Consider the following 21356-nt stretch of genomic DNA (forward strand, 5'->3'; position numbering starts at 1 on the left):
TCTGAGGAAACCAGCGCCGGGAGGGGCTACACACACCCAGGGCCTCGCTGTACTCCTAGGCCCCCAGGGTACCCAGAGCTACTATCTCCGTCTCGTGACTCTCTAGGCCACACCCTAGCCCCGCCCTCGCTGGCACCCATTGGTCAAGCCGAATCCTGGGGGCGGGGCCTTTGCTGAGCCTAGGCCCGGCACGGGAAACCCCTGGAGGCAGTGGCGGCCGCAGCAGAGCCATGGTTGCCGAGGCGCGGTTTTGGGGGGTCCGCGCTGGTGGCGGCCAGGACGAGGCGGGGTCCCGGAAGCGCTCCGGCGCGCTGCAGCCACCGCTCCCGCCTTTCTCCTTCCTTTTTTTGTTGTTGCTGGCGGCGCACGGCGTTTGGGCCGCCGGATACCAGGTGAGCGTGGGCCCGCGAGCGGAAATGTCCTTCAACTTCCAGAGTGAAGCTCCCAGTAGGATTCGGGTCTGTGGGTGGCTCAGTTCTGTGGTGACTAGTGACTGGTTGCTAATATGACAGCATGGTCTGAGCATATGCTTGGTGTCATTGAGAGGTCTGGCTGTGTGTGTCTGAGAATGGCGCTGTCTGTATCTGCCTCCCTTGCTTCTGCGGGTTGGCTTACCTGGACTCTGCATACATTTACCGTTGCTGAAGATTGGCCTCTGTCCACCGTTGCCTAATAGAAACTCAGAGACAGAGTTTTGGGTGAAGGAGAAAAAAAATAGCTTTATTGCTTTGCCAGGCAAAGGAGGGTCACAGCAGGCTAATACCCTAAAGACTGTGCCCTCCCAATGCCATTGGAAAGAATTGCTAGGAGTTTTATAGTAAAAAGAAGGAAGACAGATTTTCAAATAGGAATCAAGGATTGGAACAAACATGCATTCTTCTTTCTTTGGGGGGGATCTTAGTCTTCAAAGCTGGAGTCAGGAGATATCAGCATGATCACAATGGTGGTCTTCTGGGTTGTCGCCTAGAAAAACAGTACTTGGGAAAAGGGTATATTGATCAGAGATTAGAACAAACTAGGGAAGTTCCTGAAAAAAAATCATGTGCTAATAATATTTAATCCACAGGCAATTGTGCTCAGGACGCTTAATCTTTAGTTTACCTGTGACTGTTTAGGGTGCAGTTAAGCCAGGGAGAAGGACAAGGAAAGACTCTAAGCTGTTCAATTTTAAAGTGTTCATTTCTAAAAGAAGCATAAGTAATATAACTTTTCTCTTAAGCGTATAAGATGCCTATATTATTATGTGTATCCCTTGAGAGGGAACCAGGATCCTGTCCCAAGGCTGTACTATTTTTTCTTGACTGTTCCTCCCTTGTCTTTGTATCTCCTTGCTTCCCTGTTCGGCAACTGTCTGAACCTCCCTGGTAACTCAGGGAGGGTTATGGAAGCTGAATGAGGCTAATTTCTTAAGAACAAGAAATGGGGGGCACAGAAAGGCTTTTGTGCCCAAGAGCCCCACAAGGCCCTGCTCAGTTACATTACCTGTGTGATTGGGTGTGAGCCAGCTACTAGCTATGTGTGTGGCCTGGGGGCTTGTTGAGAGCTGGGAGTCTGCCTGAAATTGCAGTCTGGCTCTTTCACTTCCTGGCTACATGACCTTACCCAAACACTTACCCTCTCTGATCCTCAGTGTCTGAAAACAGGAAATATTGTCCCCGAACCCCAGGGTGGCTGCTTGGTATTTGCAAATGTTTAAGAAACATTACCTACTACTATTTCTCCAGGGTGTGAATGAGAGGTGCTCTAAGAAATGGTGCCATTGGGAGTTGCATCTGTGACATAATTATGTGTCCTTCCTGGGAGGGCCTGGACCCACTTCAGTCTCTTGCCTCTAAATCAAGACTTACCTTGTGTCCTCTCCAACCCCCCACTGCAGCCTGCCTCTTAACCTTGGGGTTACTGACAAAGTATATGAGAGTGTGTTTGGGGTCCCTATGCAGACATGCCCCAAGGTGGAGCCGGACATGCTGAACGTGCACCTGGTGGCCCACACACATGATGACGTGGGCTGGCTCAAGACTGTGGACCAGTACTTTTATGGCAGTGAGTAGAGGGTGGGGACTGACCGCCGGGACTCCTATGGCTCCTCAGAGCCCCTCAAATCCTTTTTTAGTTCTGGGCAATAGGGTGATGCCCAGCTTGGGCTTCTGTGTCTAAGAAGATTGCCCTTGGAATTCCTGTCATGGCTCAGTAGGTTATGAACCCGATTAGTATCCCTGAGGATGCAGGTTTGGTCCCTGGCCTCACTCAGTGGGCTAAGGATCCGGCATTGCCCTGAGCTGTGGTGTAGGTGGCAGATGCAGTTCGGACCTGGCCTTGTGGCTGTGGTGTAAGCCAGCTCCAATTGGACCCCTAGCCTGAGAATGTCCATATGCTACAGATGCGGCCCTAAAAAGCAAAGAAAAAAAAAATGCTGCTCTTGGCTTGCTGGTCCCTGAGTGCCTGACCCCTGTGCCCACAGTCCAGAACGATGTCCAGCATGCGGGCGTGCAGTACATCCTAGACTCAGTCATCTCTTCCCTGCTGATGGAGCCCACTCGCCGCTTCGTCTATGTGGAAATTGCCTTCTTCTCCCGTTGGTGGCACCAGCAGACAAATGCAACGCAGGAAATGGTGCGGAACTTGGTGCGCCAGGGTGAGCTTCTTCTAAGGAAGTGAAAAGAGGAAGCCCAGCCCAGCTTCTGTTTCTATCACACAAGCATCTGAGATTTTATCTCGCCTTGTGCAGCCTGTATGTGGTTTCACCTGCTGGGAATTTCTCTTTATTGGGAAAACTTCTATGCATCCCGTGAGGCCCCACTTCGTAGATTGTCTGGGAATCCTGCCATGCCTAGGGGGTTGGGGGAGGTTCTGCTCCAAATCTCTGGCAGTGGCCTGGGAGTGACCCCTCTTCTCCTCTCAGGCCTGGGCATGCAGGCAGGTCTTCTCATCCCTTGCACCACCAACCCCACTCCTGGCCCTGACAGCTGACTCAGACGTTTGCCCCTCCCGTCACAGGACGCCTAGAGTTTGCCAACGGCGGCTGGGTGATGAACGATGAGGCGGCAACTCACTACGGAGCCATCATCGACCAGATGACTCTTGGCCTGCGTTTCCTGGAGGACACGTTTGGCAGCGACGGGCGCCCCCGTGTGGCCTGGCACATTGACCCCTTTGGCCATTCTCGGGAGCAGGCCTCGCTCTTCGCGCAGGTCCTTTCCCTACCTCTTGGCGCCCCCACCCCCTGCCCCCGCGCCGCCCCTTTATTCCCTCTGACTCCTCCTCCGGTTACTGAAGCCCTGCCTTTTCCTACAAGCTCACTCGGACCAGGCCTACCCCAGCCCCCTGGCCCCTGGAGACTCTGCCTCTTGGGTGAACTGTGAATCCCTTCCTTTTGGCTTTGGTCCTGGCCCTGCTCTGCCCTAGCCCAGGCTGACCCCTCCCAGGCCACCCCCAACTTCCACATGGCTCCTCCCCCTCCCCTGACCCCGCCCCATTTGCTCTCATCTTGTCTCCTCCCCAGGTTGAGTGGCAGGTGAAAGCCGCCCTATTTTTCAGGGGGCTTCATTGCCTCTGCTGTAACCCCGCCCCTTGCCTTGCTTAGGGGGCGGAAGGGGTAAGGCCTCCTTGAGTCCGGCCCCCTTACCTAGCTGGTGAAGGTGGGGGCGAATTCTAGTGTTGGACCTGCTCCCTTTAGGCGCTCCGCAGGGCTTCTGACCCTCCCCAAAATCCCCATGCTCTGGAGGGTCTCCCTCGATTTTAGACCTGGTTTTTTCTGCCGATGCTCAGAGGGGTTGGCGGTTAGTGATGAGAGGGATGGACACTTACTCAACCTGCTTTCTCCTGCTCTCTGATTCTGCTCCTCATCCCGCCTCACTCAGATGGGTTTTGACGGCTTCTTCTTCGGGCGCCTGGATTATCAAGACAAGAACGTGCGGAAGGAGAAGCGGCAGATGGAGCAGTTGTGGCGGGCCAGTGCCAGCCTGAAGCCCCCCGCCGCCGACCTCTTCACCAGTAAGGGGGTAGAGTGGGGCCAGGGCAGGCCCCATGCTCAGAAGGGCCCTGGGCATGGATCGATAGTTGGCTGTCGTCTCGAAATTCTTAATACTCTATGAACAAAAGCCCAGCATTTACACTTTGCACTAGGCCCTGCAAATTCTGAAGTCCATTCCTGGTGGGGTCTAGCAGGTCTAGGGGGTGGGGCCACCCCTGATCCTGGTGTGACCCGCAGGTGTGCTCCCCAACATGTACAACCCACCCACTGGTCTGTGCTGGGATACGCTGTGTGCAGACAAGCCCTTTGTGGAGGACCCGCGCAGCCCAGAATACAATGCCAAGGAACTGGTCCGTTACTTCCTGGAGTTGGCCACTGCCCAGGTAACCTGGTGTCCAGAACCTGTACCTCTGGCATACATGCACTGGGCCCTTCCATCGGTCCAGGCAACCCCTACTGCCTCCTCACCATCCTCAGAGGAAGGTAACATTCCATTCCCCATTACCCATGCCCTCTTTCTGTTTGTGTGCATGCCTGATTAGAAATACAGACCCGGGAGTTCCCTTCCTGGCTCAGCAGCTAACAAACTCGACTAGAATCCATGAGGCTGCGATTCTTCGATCCCTGGCCTCGCTCAGTGGGTTAAGGTCCTGGCATTGCCATGAGCTATAGTGTAGGTCGCAGATGTGGCTCAGATCCCAAGTTGCTATGGCTGTGGTGTAGGCCAGTAGCTACAGCTCCCATTCGACCCCTGGCCTGGGAACTTCCATATGCCACGGATGTGGTCCTAAAAAGCAAAAAAGAAAAGAAAAGAAAAGCAGACACGGCATATCCCCCCACCACGACCATGAGACAGTATGGTGCAATGTCTCAGCACCCACGACTGAGTGGCAGGCCTAAGAGAATTACTCAACAGCTTGAGGCTATTTTCTGTGTGTCCCTCTGCTTCCATGTGACACACTTCCATCCCTGCCTGCTATGCATCTATACTTTTTTTTTTGGCCACACCCGTGGCATATTGTAGTTCCTGGGCTAGGGGTCAAACTAGAGCCATGTCTGTGACCTATGTTGCAGCTTGTAGCAATACTGAATTCTTTTTTTTTTTTTATTTCTTGGGCCGCTCCTGCGGCACATGGAGGTTCCCAGGCTAGGGGTCCATTAGAGCTGTAGCCACTGGACTACGCCAGAGCCACAGCAACGAGGGATCCGAGCCGCGACTGCAACCTACACCACAGCTCACAGCAACGCCGGATCCTTAACCCACTGAGCAAGGCCAGCGATTGAACCCACAACCTCATGGTTCTTAGTCGGATTCGTTAACCACTGTGCCATGATGGGAACTCCCACCAAATTCTTAACCCACCAAGCGAGGCCAAGTATCGAACCTGCACCCTCACAGGGACACGTTGGGTCCTTAACCTGCTGAGCCACAATGGGAACTCCAGTGTACGCACACTCTTGACCACATGAGTACTGAGACATGGCTGTCCACATGGGTGGCCCAGGGCACCCTGTCCTGAGGACACCCCATTCTGCCTGCAGGGCCAGTATTACCGCACCAACCACACTGTGATGACCATGGGCTCGGACTTCCAGTATGAGAATGCCAACATGTGGTTCAAGAATCTTGACAAGCTCATCCAGCAGGTCAATGCCCAGGTGAGTGGGTTCATCCCATGGGCATGTGTGCTTGCCTCCCTGGGCCTTGGGTCACATACATTATCTATGGATGCTATCTTAGTTTTCTTTTCTTTTTTTTTTGTATTTTTAGGGCCACACCCATGGCATATGGAAGTTCCCAGGCTAGGGATCGAATTAGAGCTATAGCCGCCAGCCTACAACTAGCCACAGCAATGCCAGATCCAACTGAGCCTCATCTGCAACTTACACCACAGCTCATGGCAATGCCAGATCCTTAACCCACTGAGCGAGGCCAGGGATCAAACCTGCATCCTCATGGTTACCAGTCAGATTCCTTTCCACTGAGCCACAGCAGGAACTCCCTATCTTAGTTTTCTATTGCTACTTTAACAAATTCCCACAAACTTAACAGAAGTCATATCTTACAGTTCTGTAGGTCAAAAGTCTGACAGGGGTCTCACTGGGCTAAAACCAAGATGACAGTAGGGCTGCATCCCTTCTGGAAGCTCTAGGGGAAAGTCTTCTTGCTTTGTTCAGCTTCTAGAGGCCACCCACATCCCTTGGCTCAAGGTGCCTTCCTTCACCTTCAAAGCCAGTAACATAGCAGCTCTCTGACCCTGCCTCTGTTGTCACATCTCTTTCTATCACTCTCACTTCTTTTGCCTCCCTTTTGGACTTTTAGAGACCCTTGTGATGACCTTGGGGCCGCCAGATAATCCAGAATATCTATTTTAAGGTCAGCTGATTAGCAGCCTTAATTCTTCAGTCTTTTAAATTTTTTTTTGTTTTTTTAGGGTCACACCTGCGGCATCTGGAAGTTCCTAGGCTGGGGTTGAATCGAAGCTGTGGCTGCTGGCCTATACCACAGCCACAGCAACGTGGGATCCAAGCCTCGCCTTCAAACTATACCACAGCTCATGACAACACCAGATCCTTAAACCACTGAGCAAGACCAGGGATTGAACCTGTGTCCTCATGGATACTAGTCAGGTTTGTTTCCACTGAGCCACAATGGGAACTCCCTAAAAATTTTTTCATTAGAATATAGTTGATTTACAATGTTGTGAATTCTGCAGCCTTAGTTCCCTTTCACCATGTAACCTAACAGAGTCACAGTTTCTGGGGATCAGGACATGGGCATCTTGGGGTGGCCATTATTCTGCTTACATGGATGTGTTGATGTAGTCAGTGGCTTTGTCAGGTCAGCAGTCACTCTCCCATTAGCACAGAACCTTGTCTCCCCTCTCCCATCATTCCCATCCTCAGAGTTTTCCGCCAGCACAGACTTTTCATCCTTATCTTCCAGTTGCTCCCAGTATGGCTCTTTCACTAAAAACAGCTCTTAGTAACATCACCAAGGGCCTTCCTGAAGATATTTCCCAGGCCTCCCCAAGTCCCTGGTCCTTGAGGAGGCTTCAACACCTTGGCCACTTCCTCTAGCAAATACCACGTTCCTGGGCTGCCAGAAACTCACATCCTCTTGGGTTTTTCCTGCCTGCTCCTTCACCCACTCCATTTTACTGGAAATGGAGTTCCTTGGTTCAAATCCTGGCTTTGCCACTTACTGGCTCTGTGACTTTGAGAAATGTTCTTAGGCACTCAGTACCTTAGTTTTCTTGTCTAGAAAACAGGCATAATGGTGATTCCCACCCGATAGGGCTGTTGATGAAAGTGTAATGAGTTTGTTTGTATAGCTCAGTAGAACAGTGCTGAGTAAATACACATTACAGTTATTATTATTATTTAGAGAGGAAAATTTTCTGCTTAAGACACCAGCTGCAACGTCTTCTCCAGGAAGCCTTCATCAGGCCCCAGCCGGAGCTCTTGCTCTTTCCTCTGTGCTCACACCAGTCCCCATGAATACCCATGATGATACATCTAGGCTGACTGTGACCAACTGACTATCTGTTCAGTCTCTCTCCTCTGCACTTGGCTATAAATTCCGTGAGAGCAGGGCTGGCCTCTGGATGTAGATTATGTCTACAGTCCTAAGCATATTGAGGAATCAAGTGATTGTTTGCTAAGTGTGGGTGTTGTATACATGTCTGAGTGTGTATGCAGGGGTGTAGATGTGTATTTACACATAAAGGCATGTTGTCTAATGCACTTCTCTTCATTCGCTCAGGTGTTTTATTTATTTATTTATTATTATTATTATTTGGTCTTTTCTAGAGCTGCTCCCTCGGCATATGGAGGTTCCCAGGCTAGGGGTCTAATTGGATCTGTAGCCGCCGGCTCACGCCAGAGCCACAGCAACGCTGGATCTGAGCTGTGTCTGCAACCTACATCACAGCTCGCAGCAACGCCAGATCCTTGACCCACTGAGCGAGGCCATGGATCGAACCTGCAACCTCATGGTTCCTAGTCAGATTCGTTTCTGCTGTGCCAAAACGGGAATTCCTTATTTATTTTTTTAACTGCAGTATAGTTGATTTACAATATTGTACTATATTACAATTACAATATACATGAATTTCAAGTATCCAGCTAAGCGATTCATATATATATTTTCTGATTGTTTTCTATTATATGTTATTATAAGATACTGGATGTAATTCTCTGTGCTCTACAGTAAATCCTTGTTGCTTATTTTGTATATGGTAGTTTGTGGAGTTCCTGTTGTGGTGCAGTGGAAATGAATCCAACTAGGAACCATGAGGTTGTGGGTTCGATCCCTGGCCTCACTCAGTGGGTTAAAGGATCAGGCGTTGCCATGTGCCGTGGTGTAGGTCACAGATGCAGCTTGGATCTGGCACTGCTGTGGCTCTGGCATAGGTCAGCAGCTGTAGCTCTGACTAGACCCCTAGGCTGGGAACCTCCCTATGCTGCAGGTATGGCCCTAAAAACACACATACACACACACACACTTTCTCTCTCTCTCTCTCTCTCTATATATATATATACATATATATGTATATATATGGTAGTTTGTATCTGTTCATCTCTTACTACTAATTTATCCCTCTCCCTCTCTCTTTCCCCTTAGGTGACCATAAGTTTGTTTTCTGTGTCTTTGAGTCTGTTTGTTTTGTATATAGATTTATTTGTTATTTTTTTTAGATTCCACTTATAAGTGATAGCATATAGTAATTTGTCTTTCTCTGACTTACTTCACTAAGTATAACATCCTCTAGGTCATTCAAGTGTTTATTGAGCACCTACTGTGTATGAGGCACTGGGGACACAACTTGAAGGAACAGACATCCTTTAACTCATGGAGGTCACCTTGTTCCTCCATCTCCGTCAGTTGAAAGTGATCCTCCATTCATTATAACAGTTGTGTCATTTGGCAGCAACGTTACAGTGCTGAGAAATAATTATTCCTGCCTTATAATGGCGTATTTCATTTTTCCATGAAAGTTAATAATAAAAGTAGAATTTCTTAAAGTTTAGTAAAATCTCAGGTTTATTCTTGTATCCCTGAAATTCTTCTCAGGCTGGTAATATTTACCTTCCCTTAACATTTCATTTTCACACTTGGCCATTGGTTTGCATTCAAAACGTATTTGAGAATCTGAGCCAAGCGATGCATGAATGTATGCGCATGCGCGTGAGTATGTATGTGCGCACTTGTGGGCCCTGCCCCCGGAAGGTGTGGACTCCCGAGGGCTCACACACAGCCAACATCCCTGCAGCAAAAGGCCAACAGGAGCCGCGTCAATGTTCTCTACTCCACTCCCGCCTGTTACCTCTGGGAGCTGAACAAGGCCAACCTCACCTGGTATTTGGGGGTACCGGGAAGCTGGGGGGGGGTTGGCCTCCCCTGTGTGTCATGACCCCTGCCCTCAGTGCCTCTGCCGCTGCAGGTCAGTGAAAGAGGATGACTTCTTCCCCTACGCCGACGGCCCCCACATGTTTTGGACTGGTTACTTTTCCAGCCGGCCCGCTCTCAAACGCTACGAGCGCCTCAGCTACAACTTCCTGCAGGTAGGCAGGCCCCAGGTTCAAGGGGGGCGGCCAGGGATCCCCACAGGCCTGGTGCCCCATACATATCCCCTGCCCTACAGGTGTGCAACCAGCTGGAGGCACTGGTGGGTCCAGCAGCCAACATGGGACCCTATGGTTCCGGAGACAGCGCACCCCTCAGTAGGTGTCCAGCTGGTGAGGGGACGGGAGCGGGGTTGAAGCTGGACCCCAGACCTCGGCTGTCCCCTCGAGTCCCTTCTTAAAGGCCCTAAGAACCCAGCTTGCCGGCACGTGACTTTTCGCGTCTCTCTGGGGTCGGGCGAGTCCTGCGGAGACCCCACCCGGCTCACTGTCTGCCTGCAGAAGAGGCGATGGCCGTGCTCCAGCACCACGATGCGGTCAGCGGCACCTCGCGGCAGCATGTGGCCAACGACTACGCACGCCAGCTGGCCGAAAGCTGGGGGCCTTGCGAGGTGCCAGGGCGGGGACAGGGCACAGCTGGGGGTTGGGGCCGGTCGGGGGGCGGGGGGGGGGGGAGCCTGGAACAGAGGGGGCGGGGACAGGAAGGGGCGTGGTTGAAACCCAGCAGATTGGCGGCTAGCAATTCTCTTGGGGTGGGTCTTGTGGGGGTGGGGCGGAGGCAGGAATGGGGCGGGACCTGGGATGGGGTCGGAGACAGGCTGAGGGGAGACAGGGAGGCGGGGGAGCGCCGAGACCAGCTTGGGCGTCCAGAGCCAACCTTTTCCTTTCCTCCCCCGCCCCAGGTTCTCCTGAGCAATGCGCTGGCGCAGCTCAGCGGCTCCAAGAAGGATTTCGTGTTCTGCCACAAGCTCAACATCAGTGTCTGTCCCCTCACCCAGAACGCGGAGAAAGTGAGTGTCCCGGAGTGGGAGGGGCGGGGCCAGGGGCAGGTCCTGAGGCTGGAACGAGATCTAGGGAGACCTCCAGGTGGGGCTCATGGACTCTCCAAGGCTCATCTGGTTGCTAATCACTCTGCCTTGAGATCACCGCTGATCATTGAAGCTGAGGCAGGGAAACTAAGGCATCACTTGGGGGCTTGAATCACCCAGGGACGTTGCAGCACATGGTGGGTGGGTTTGCAGAAGGCCTGCTGTGACCCATGCCCGTGTTCTCTCTCACCCAGTTCCAGGTGACCATTTATAACCCCCTGGGGCGGAAAGTGGATTGGATGGTGCGGCTGCCTGTCAGCGAACACGTTTACCTTGTGAAAGATCCCAATGGCACAGTTGTGCCCAGCGATGTGAGCCCCGTTGGACAAATATTCTTCCCATGAATGCCACCCCTCATATATACCACCGCCCCCCAAAAAAACCTTCCACCGTAGGCATTTCTCCCTTCCCCCATGGATATTTCCCTCAAGATTATCTCCCTCCATGGACACCTCTTCCCATGAATAATTCTCTCTCTTGGAGGCTTAGCTCTTATGGAGACCTCCATCCTCCATGAATACCCTGTGCCCATTACTCTTCCTCTGACTATCTTCCCCCTCTGCCTCTTAATATCTCACCCCCTTGGAAACATTCTCCCCTCCATCAAAAAATTACTGGTTATCGGAATTCCTGCTGCAGCGTAACGGGGATCTGCTGCATCTCGGGAGCACTGGGACTCAGGTTCTATCCCCTGCCTGGCACAGTGGGTTAAGGATCCTGCGTTGCCAGAGTTGTGGTGTAGGTCACAACTGCGGCTCAGATCTGATCCCTGGCCCTGGAACTCAATATGCCCCCCAGGCAGCCAGAAAAGAAGGAAAAAAAAATCCTGGTTATGAATATTCCCTACATCCTGGAAAACCTCTTCCCACTAACTTCTTCCTCCCTCAAGAATCTTTCTTTTCCTCCCTCCCCAGTCTAAAGGATCTCTTCCCACACTTATTCCCCCTCCCACAGTAGATCCACCCTCTTAGTGGATTTTTTCTACCTTATGGAATCTTTGGAATCTTTTATTGAGTCTTTTTCTTTCTTTTTTTCTCTTCCTTCTTCCTTCCTTCCTTCCTTCCTTCCTATCTTTCTCTCTCTTTCTCTTTCCTTCCTTCCTTCCTCCCTCTTTCTTTCTTCTTTAGGGCCGCACTTGCAGCATATGGAGGTTCCCAGGCTAGGTTGAATCAGAGCTGCAGCTGCCGGCCTATGCCATAGTCACAGCAATATCAGATTGGAGCCGAGTCTGCTACACTGCAGTTCACAGCAATGCCAGATCCTTTAATCCACTGAGAGAGGCCAGGGATCGAACCCTTATCCTCATGGATACTAGTCAGGTTCTTAACCCTCTCAGCCACAACAGGAACTCCCTAACTTGGCACTTCTGACACTCCCATCCCCCCTACCCAACACCTAAATTTCTCCTCCCCATCCTGGTCACCTTCCCTATGTGCAGTGCAGCTTTATATATGTACTCACAGCTTCTTGACTTGGTTTTCTTCCTCTCTTACCTGAGGTGGTGACAGTTCCCAGCTCAGACAGTCAGGACCTGCTTTTCTCAGCCTCAGTGCCTGCCCTCGGCTTCAGCATCTACTCAGTAACTCGGGTGCCTGGCCAAAGTCCCCAGGCCTATGACCGCCATCCCAGATCCCAGAAGCCCTGGTCCCGTGTCTTGGTCATCCAGAATGAGGTGAGACCCTATCCGGATCTCTTTCCATGCCTGGGGGACAAACTTGAGGTGTGGCAGCGAGCTGCATGGCTTCTGGGTCAGTGGGTGTTAGGTTCCATGGTCTAGTGTCATCAGGCCCCCTGTTGTTTATCCTCACCACCTTCCTTTGAGCCTCCTGGGAGCTGATGTGAGGACCCTGTGTAATCACGGGCGACCCATGATAGAAATGTTAGAACTGATGGAGGTAGGGGTTTGCAAGTGAGTCAGGTCAGATCCTTGAGGGACAGAGATGTGTGATCGTTTGGGGGAAGAGGGATCCAGGCAGGCAGGGAGCAGCAGCCACAAAAGCCCTCAAGTATGAGGGTGTTGGGTGTTGAAAGAACTGTGTGGCAGGGTGTTGCAAGGGAGGTGACAGGTCAGATCATGCGGGCTTTAGGGGCCAGCCAAGGGAAGGAACTCTGGCTTTTCCTGTGAAGAAACCGTGGGAGAAACAGGGTTGTCAGCCTTGTGGGTCCTAGCATTTTGGCCTTCATGGATTCCCCCACCCCTTTTTTTATTTTATGGCCACATCCATGGCATGTGGAAATTCCTGGACCAGGGATTGAATCTGAGAGACAGTGGTGACAATGCCGGATCCTTTAACCCACTGCCTGTGGCTGGGGATTGAACCCGCAGTGACTGAGTGGCAGCAGTGGGATTTTTAAATTTTTTTATTTTTTTGCTTTTTAGAGACACACCTGTGGCATATGGAAGTTCCCAGGTTAGGGTCGAATCAGAGCCTTTGCCAGAGCCACAGCAACACAGGAGCCGAGCCACATCTGCAGTCTGTGCCACAGCTGGCGGAAACACTGGGTTGTTAACACACTGAGTGAGGCCTTGGATCAAACCTGCATCCTCACTGATGCTAGCTGGGTTTGTAACCCACTGGGCCACAACAGGAACTCCCTGCAGTCAGATTCTTTTTTTTTTTTTTTTTTGTCTTTTTGTTGTTGTTGCTATTTCTGGGGCCACTCCCACGGCATATGGAGGTTCCCAGGCTAGGGGTTGAATCGGAGCTGTAGCCACCGGCCTACGCCAGAGCCACAGTAACGCGGGATCCGAGCCGCGTCTGCAACCTACACCACAGCTCACGGCAACGCCGGATCGTTAACCCACTGAGCAAGGGCAGGGACCGAACCCGCAACCTCATGGTTCCTAGTCGGATTCGTTAACCACTGCGCCATGACGGGAACTCCTGCAGTCAGATTCTTAATCCACTGCATCGTGGCAGGAACTCCTGTGGATCCTTTCCATAAAAAAAATTAAAAAATTATATTTCATGGTGGTAAAGGTATAAATATGAATATTAACTAGGCAGACTTTTTATAATATATTCATTTTTATTTCACTCACCAATCCTAAAAGGATTGAGATTTATATACTGCCATGGGCCCTAAGATCTTGTGGGTCCTGGCACTGTGGTTCCTCTGTCAGTTGCACAAACAGCCCGGGTCCCAAACAGGTGGGCTCTGATCTCCCCTCTGGTGTTACAGGGGCTTTCAGCTGTTGTTGGGGGAAAAGACTAGAGAGCGAGCAGCAAGCATGGAAGGCAGAGGACTGGGAAGGGGTTGGCTGTACTAGTCTGGGAAGACCATGGAGGTGGTAAGACATGGTCTGATTGAGGATAAGGTAGAAAGGGGAGCTGTTAGGATGTGCTAAAAGAGTCAGGGGTGAGGAGAGTGGTAGGGGTGAGGAGAGTGGTGGGGGGTAGGAGAGGGAGAGAGAGAGACAGGAGAGAAGGGTGGGTGACTCTAGGGCCTTCTTTTGAGCCCCTAAAAGGATGCAGCTGCCATTGATTGAAGTGATGGTCATTAATGTTTGTCCACCCTCTTCTGCCCAGCACATCCGGGCTAGGTTTAATCCTGACACAGGGCTCTTAATGGAGATTGAGAACCTGGATGAGAACCTCCTGCTGCCTGTTCGCCAAGCCTTCTACTGGTAAGGAAGAGCCACCAGGCCAGGGAGTGGGCATGAGAAGCAGCTGGGGTCCCTTACCTGACTCTCACCTGCCCTGGCCCCAGGTACAATGCCAGTATGGGCAACAACTTAAGCTCGCAGGCCTCAGGTGCCTACATCTTCAGACCCGAACGACAGGAACCACTGCTTGTCAGCCACTGGGCTAAAACCCACCTTGTGAAGGTCAGGGGCCAAGACTAATGAGTGGGCCCTTGGGGACGGGACATGTGGGGGGATGTAGAGTGGGGGTGGGGGAGGATTACATCTCTAAAAGGTGAGAAGGCTAAGACCTGAGAGGAATACTTGGGATCCTCCCACAGGGCTGGTAGTCCTGGCTGGTTGTGTGACAGTCACACTGTGTAGCACACAGAAAGGCATTCACATCTGCTGCGGGTGTCAAGATTTTACACATTTGCATTTGAGCCAGTGGGAGAGGGAGAGGGCAAGGAACATGCTTCACACCACTTTGATCAATTTCTGTTGAGCAAACATGATCACACAGCTACTGAAAATCTCAGGGAAGATTGGACAATACAGTCTATTCCAGGTAGCCATGTGCCAAGGTAGAATCCTGTTCCAAAGAAGGGAGCTAGGGTACTGGTGAGCAGCCAGCCTGTATGTCAGACTCAGAAATTACATGGCTATTACTGAGGGGTGAAGTGTGTGCATCACACCTAGGCAGGTGGGGAAGGTGAGTGGGGCTCCCAAGCTATTAGTGGGATGTAGGCTGATGTAGGCTTTAATGAGCTTCACGGTGAGGGTGGGCATTTGCAGGACTTACTTCTGCCCAGGTGCACGCTTACACCTGCCCTTCGCCCCCATGTGCCTGCAGACAGACTTGGTGCAGGAAGTGCACCAGAACTTCTCAGCCTGGTGTTCCCAGGTGGTTCGCCTATATCCAGGACAGCGGTACCTGGAGCTAGAGTGGACGGTGGGGCCCATACCTACAGGGTGAGTGGTGCAGGCTGGGAGCAGGGCAGAGTGGCATTAAGGTCAGGCTCACAACCTTGTCATTCCATCTGGTATAGTGACAGCTGGGGGAAGGAGATCATTAGTCGCTTTGACACTACTCTGGAGACAGATGGACTCTTCTACACAGACAGCAATGGCCGGGAGATCCTGGAGAGGAGGTGGGGTGAACTAGGGGCACCAATGGGTGGTCTTGTGGTGTGTTGGGGCCCAGGGCTGTTGGGGGCATCTGCTGATCCTCATGAGTGTGGGAGGTAGAGGATGAAGAGTTAGTGAGGAATGAGTGAGTAGGGGAAGGAGAGCCAGATCTTGGGCCTGATCAAACCCCACCTCACCCCAGGCGGGATTATCGACCCACGTGGAAGCTCAACCAGACTGAGCCAGTGGCGGGAAACTACTATCCAGTCAACAGCCGCATATACATCACGGTATCCATCCCCTGCCTGCTCCCCACTTCTTCCTCACATCCCTTTAGAGTGGGGTGGTCACCTCTCATTCTTTTTTTTTTCTCTTTTGGCTGCCCCCTGGCATATGGAGTTCCCCAGCCCAGCGATCAGATCTGAGTGGCAGCTGAGACCTAAGCCACAGCTGCCACAATGCCAGATCCTTAAGCCCCTGAGCTGGGCGCGGTATTGAACCTGTGTCCCAGTGCTCGCAAGGCCCCCCCTGATCCCACTGCACCACAGTGGTAACTCCCACCTTTCATCCTTAACACCTCAGCAATCTCCACCATCCCTGTGGGGCCTGCCTAGGGGCCAATGCTGTTTGGCAGTACGGCCCCTCACTCACTTCTCGATCCCCAGGATGGGAAGACGCAGCTGACTGTGCTGACTGACCGCTCCCAGGGGGGCAGTAGCCTGGGTGACGGCTCCGTAGAGCTCATGGTGAGTGATCCAAGCCCCATCTAAGTCAGGGTCCTCCTACCAGTTCCTTCCCTGGCCCCTTGCAGGACCTTGAAGCCAGTTTCTGTTGCTAGGAGCACCATTCCCAGTGTGGTCCTCACTAAACTGAGACCTCCATTCCCATGTGAGACGTTTCCTCCGTGCTTTTCTCCAATCCCTATCCAAGCCTCCCCTTCAGGCCCTGACTTGCCCTATCCTTGCCCCGTTAAATCTTCCCCTCTCTCAGTCCTTGTTAGGTCAGATCCCCACTCCTACTGCGGACCCCCTATCAGATCTTCATCCTCATCTATTCATCTGTTGCCACCCAATCTTCAGTTTTTCGTGAGATTCCCACATGCTTTTACCCAATTTCTGGTGTAGAAATTGGCTGGAGGGACCTTCATTCTCTCTGCCACTCTCCCCGCAGGTCCACCGAAGGCTGCTGGTAGACGATGCACGTGGAGTAGGGGAGCCGCTGCTGGAGGAGGGGTCGGGGCTGTGGGTGCGAGGGCGCCACCTCGTGCTGCTGGACAAAGCCCGGACCGCAGCCTCCGGGCACCGGTTGCAGGCGGAGAAGGAGGTCCTAGCCCCGCAGGTGGTGCTGGCCCGGGGTGGCGGTGTCCCCTACTGCCTCAAGGTCGCCCCACGCACGCAGGTGAGGGATAGTGGGGCCTGCAGAAAGACGACCGGAAGGAAGCCTGCCGGGGAGGGCCGAAATTGAGGGCGGGTCTTGCTAGGCTTAACCGGGACCCATTTCGCCCTCCCGCAACCCGTCCCGGGGGAGGCCAACCCGTCCGGGGGAGGCCAACCCGTCTGGGGGATGGCCGTAAGCTGGTCCCTTAGCTCAGCCCAGTCACCTGGGCAGTCTCAGCCCCGCCCTCTTGCCTACTCAGCTTCTCTGGCCTCGGCCCGCCCGACCTCCTCCACCAGCCAAGTTTCTACACACTTGGTCCCCCGCACTAACTCAGTCTGGTCTGGGCGGGATCAGTTCAGTTCCCTTCATTGGCTCAGTCCTGGCTGAGCCCCGCTGCTCCTCCATAAACCCCGCCCCGACCGCAGCCAAGGCCCACCCCTCCGAGCCGGATCTCCGCCTCTAACCACCGCGTAGTCCTGCCCTCCCTGCTCAGCCCCGCCCCCTCTTCCCTGCAGTTCTCTGGGCTGCGCAGAGAACTGCCTCTCTCGGTACATCTACTCACATTGGCCCACTGGGGCCCAGAGACGCTGCTGCTGCGCTTTGAGCACCAGTTTGCCGTAGGGGAGGACGCGGGCCGCAACCTGAGCTCCCCGGTGACCTTCGACTTGACGGTGAGGAGGGCAGAGATGGGAAGGAGGCAGGAGAGAGGGGATGCTCTGCTTTATCCCAGCTCAGACTAGCCCATTCATTGCCCACAGAATCTGTTTTCCACTTTCACCATCACCTCCCTGCGGGAGACCACGCTGGCGGCCAACCAGCTCCAGGCCCACTCCTCCAGGCTCAAGTGGACAGCAAACACGGGTGGGGTCCTGCCCGGAACTGGGGAACTAGGAGGTGTGGGAATGGTTGGGTCTGAGTCAGTGTTCAGATTCAGGTTAGGGGTTTAAGGGTCTGAGGTGGGTGTGGCAAACTAGTGGTGGGTCTTTAACGGTTTGAGGATGGAGTTCAGTCACAGGTACAGGATTTGAGAGTCCCTGTAGGTGTGTAGTTCTGGGGGCAGGGGTTGGCTTAAAGGTCCTTGGGGTGGGACCTGTGGGTGTGAAGATGGTGGCCAGGCACTGGGGAGGGATCTGGGGATCTGGGCATGATATCTAGGCTCTGGGCAGCAGTTGAAGGGTCTTGGAGTGAGGCCCTGGGAACAGATTTAAGGTGGTATGTCTGTGTTCAGACCCAGAGGAGGGAGCACAGGGGTGGTGAGGGGTGGCATGGGGATGAAAGACTGTGCCTCTCACTCCTTCTCCCTTCTATCTCCCCAGGCCCCACACCCCATCCTCCTCCCTCCCGGCTGGTGTCTGCCACCATCACATTGCAGCCCATGGAAATCCGAACCTTCTTGGCCTCCGTCCAATGGGAAGAAGACTGCTAGACCCACTGGGGGCCAGATGCCCCCTTCTGAGCCTAAGTTCCTTCCTCCAGGGGTAGGGCAAACTCTCCCCCTTTTGCTGATGCCACCGCCACCACCACCACAAGCCATTAAAATGCCACTACCAAGACTCGGGTCAAGGTCTAACTGAGTGTGAGGGTTTTTTTTGGGGGGGAGGGAGGGCAATGGAATCTATTACTCAGAAAGGTCAGCAAACTCTAGCTGACCCTTGACCCGAGGCCTTGCATGGAGGCCACTTGTTAGCTCTAAGACACCAGAACCTCCACTGTTCACACCCCACCTCACTCACCACTCCGTCTTCCACTCCTGCCTCATTCCTCCGTCCACTGTGACACAGCTGTTTTGAGTAGCTACCAAAGGCAGGTTTGTGCTGCCTTGTCCTGGTCCCAGAAGGCCAGACATACCCTGAGGACTCCCAGATTCTGCCCTGGGACTCTTGGGCAAGGGATCTAGGAAGTAGAATTAGAGACAGATCCCAAAGTGGGGCCTTGGACAGGTGGCCTGGAGCTGCGGGCCTCCCAGGAGAGAGACAGAGAACCTAGTTCTGGTGTGTTCTGGAGTCTTACAGAGGAAGGAGACCCTGGGATGAAACTTGAGGTTTAGGGTTGAAAGGAAGTGACTTGCCCTCCAGGTGACACAGCTTGTGTGGATCCCTTTAAGGTGTATGGAGGCTGCAAGGACATGCCATGCCCACCTGCAGCCCATGTGGAGACCAGTGTTTGGATGATCCGACCTCTGTCAGATATGCCTCCAGAAAGTATTTCTACATCCTGCTTTGGGGGGGTTGTGGTGGGACAGGCATGAGCCTGGACAGTCATGGGCCGGCTTGGAATCCCTGGATGGATCACAGATGGAATCTAGGTACCAAATGTGCCTCTTGAAAAAGTTTTTGTTTTTAATTTTACGCCTGCTCCCACGGCACATGGAAGTTCCCGGGCCAGGGATTGAATCCGAGCCACAACTGCTACCTATACCACTACAGCAATGCCAGAACCTTTAACCCACTGCACAGAGCTGGGGATCAAACCTGCGCCTCCACAGCAATGCAAGCCACGGCAGTCAGATTCTTAGTCCACTGCACCATGGCAGAAACTCTTAAAAAGTTTCCTAAATCTCTTTCCTAGAGAGATAGACCAGAGAGACCCAAGTAGGGCACCTCAATCTAGTTGCTATCCATGGAGTCTGCCCTGAGTCATCCCTCAGTCTTGCATGGAGCCCGGTCATTGGTGCTCCCTGTAAACCTGTCGAAGTTGTCCTTGGTCATGGGGACAGACACAGGCAGTCCAGAGAGACTCAGGGTGGTGCTTGGGCCAGGCTGTGTTTCTGCACAAGACATGATACTGGCCCCATGGCCTCTGGTGGTGCCTTCTGAAAATATGTACCCATTTAAAGGAGAGGCATTGACTTGGGCTGGACAAATTGGCTCATTGTGCCCTGGACTCAGATGCTGTCACTCTTTGGTCTCGATCATTGCAAGTGCCTCCTGAAAACTATTGATGTGGCTTTTTGCAGTGATGAGGCCTGGCCTGGGCCAGATATGGAGGCCCAAGGTCACAGCAACTATGTTGTCTGGTGTGGGTCTCTGTTGACAGAACTGTCCCCTTAAAACCTTTCTAAGACCTGACTCAGTGCAAATAGGCTCTGGGCTAGCTAGCGAGTTCTGGGTGGGGACTTGGGCATGTCAGTGGTCTCGTGTGGGGCCCTGCCTTAGGAGATGCCCAGGAAAAATATTTCTTGTCCTCTATGGTGGTGTAGACAGGACTGGATGGACCAGTGTGTCCTGGGGAGTGTGACTGTGGCCTGGCTACCATCCTTTTGTGCCCTTGTCATTGTATCCTTCCATCCTGAGCAAGGTCATGGGCAGGCTGGCAGGCTGGGTGAGGGTGCCAACCTTTAAGATTGCCTTCTGGGAGTTCCTGTTGTGGTGCAGCAGAAATGAATCCGACTAGGAACCATGAGGTTGTGGGTTTGATCCCTGGCTTCGCTCAGTGGGTTAAGGATCTGGCATTACTGTGAGCTGTGGTGTAGTTTGCAGACACAGCTCAGATCTGGCGTTGCTGTGGCTGTGATGTAGGACGGCAGCTGTAGCTCTAATTTGACCCTAGCCTGAGAATCTATATGCTGTGAGTGTGTGGCCCTAAAAAGCAAAAAAAAAAAAAAAAAAAAAAAAAGATTGCCTTCTGAAAAGATTCCCAAGTCCTCCTCTAAGGCTGAGGCCAACCCAGGCTGTGTGGGAAGGGCCATGGCCTGGACTGACGATGTGCCTGGGTCAGCCAGGGAGGGTGACCCACTTAGGACCTGGTCACTGGAAGCACTCCTCCCAAAACATTTCTAAGTCCCATTGATATGGCTAGGCCAGCTGAGGAGAGTGGCCAGAGGGCTGCTGTTGTCCTGCTTAAGAGGCTTATTTTCAGAGGTGCCCTCTTTGTTGATGGGAACTAGTCAGGGCCAGGAAATCAGCCAAGGGCTGGCACCCAGACATGACTGTGGTCTTGTGTTGGTATCTGTGCCTCTTGAAAAAGTTCCCAAGTCCCCCTTTGAATGAGTGGGGGGCTCATTCAAAAGTCAGCAGTGGCCTGAGCTTAAGGTGTTGCTGGTCCTACCTGCAGACACCTGTGTTGCCCATTGCTGGATGCACTTGCCTTGCTGCCATTTTTCTAAATCTCCCTCTGGAGGGGGCAGCCCGTCCTGGCCATCCACGGAGGCCCCAGGGAGGGTGTTCTGGGCCCCACCATGGTCACAGGTGGGCCCTATTCATCACATACGCTTCTAGAAAATGTTTCCAACTCCTCCGGAGACAAGCAGCGACAGAGTGGGCTAGGGACCACCTTAGAGGGTGTCCAGGGCTTGGGGAAAGTCTGGGGATGGGTCACTAGATGTGCCTCCAAAAAAAAAACCAAAACCAAAACCAAAAAAAACCTCTCTCTATATATATGTATGTATATATTCGGTCTTTTTAAGGCCGCACCTTGGGCGTATGGAGGTTCCCAGGCTAGGAGTCTAATCGGAGCTACAGCTGCCAGCCTTCGCCACAGCCATAGCAATGCAGGATCCTAGCTGCATCTGTGACCTATACCACAGCTCACGGCAACGCTGGATCCTTAACCCACTGAGCGAGGCCAGGGATCAAACCCAAAGCCTCATGGTTACTAGTCAGATTTGTTTCTGCTGCACCACAAAGGCAACGGAAAATATTTTTAAGCCCCCTTGGGAGAGGGAGACTGAACTGAGATGGTGTGAGAGGCTCCTGGAGAAGGCCCAGCCCTGTCACAGTCCCACCACGGGGCTGGGTCACTAGGGGTGCCTCCGAAA

At 52.9% G+C, this 21356-nt stretch overlaps 1 protein-coding gene across 3 annotated transcripts; it reads left to right on the top strand.

Moving 5' to 3' along the window:
- The first annotated feature begins 194 nt into the window (after nt 1-194).
- On the top strand, nt 195-18167 carry MAN2B1 (mannosidase alpha class 2B member 1). 3 transcript variants are annotated; one of them, XM_085012724.1, is made up of 24 exons: nt 195-392; nt 1941-2043; nt 2462-2635; nt 2998-3191; nt 3861-3993; nt 4211-4356; nt 5516-7799; nt 8422-9335; nt 9421-9541; nt 9622-9700; nt 9884-9993; nt 10285-10392; nt 10665-10781; nt 11969-12142; nt 14001-14098; nt 14182-14299; nt 14949-15067; nt 15145-15246; nt 15426-15513; nt 15889-15969; nt 16394-16621; nt 17116-17271; nt 17359-17461; nt 17917-18167. In XM_085012724.1, exons 8-24 carry the CDS (start codon nt 9175-9177, stop codon nt 18024-18026), a joined length of 2073 nt encoding a protein of 690 aa, XP_084868850.1. In that variant the 5' UTR covers nt 195-392; nt 1941-2043; nt 2462-2635; nt 2998-3191; nt 3861-3993; nt 4211-4356; nt 5516-7799; nt 8422-9174; the 3' UTR covers nt 18027-18167. The 3 variants fall into 3 exon arrangements, with proteins under 3 accessions (XP_084868850.1, XP_013846058.3, XP_003123362.3); XM_013990604.3 differs by having other exon boundaries at nt 5516-5632; nt 9250-9335; nt 17359-17494; XM_003123314.5 differs by having other exon boundaries at nt 5516-5632; nt 9250-9335.
- Nucleotides 18168-21356: the final 3189 nt, after the last annotated feature.

This window comes from Sus scrofa, chromosome 2, assembly GCF_054392235.1.
Source record: "Sus scrofa isolate SSC_HxYL_T2T_F1_AM1 chromosome 2, Sscrofa_HxYL_maternal_Yorkshire_Landrace_v2.0, whole genome shotgun sequence".
NCBI classification, from domain to species: Eukaryota; Metazoa; Chordata; class Mammalia; order Artiodactyla; family Suidae; genus Sus; species Sus scrofa.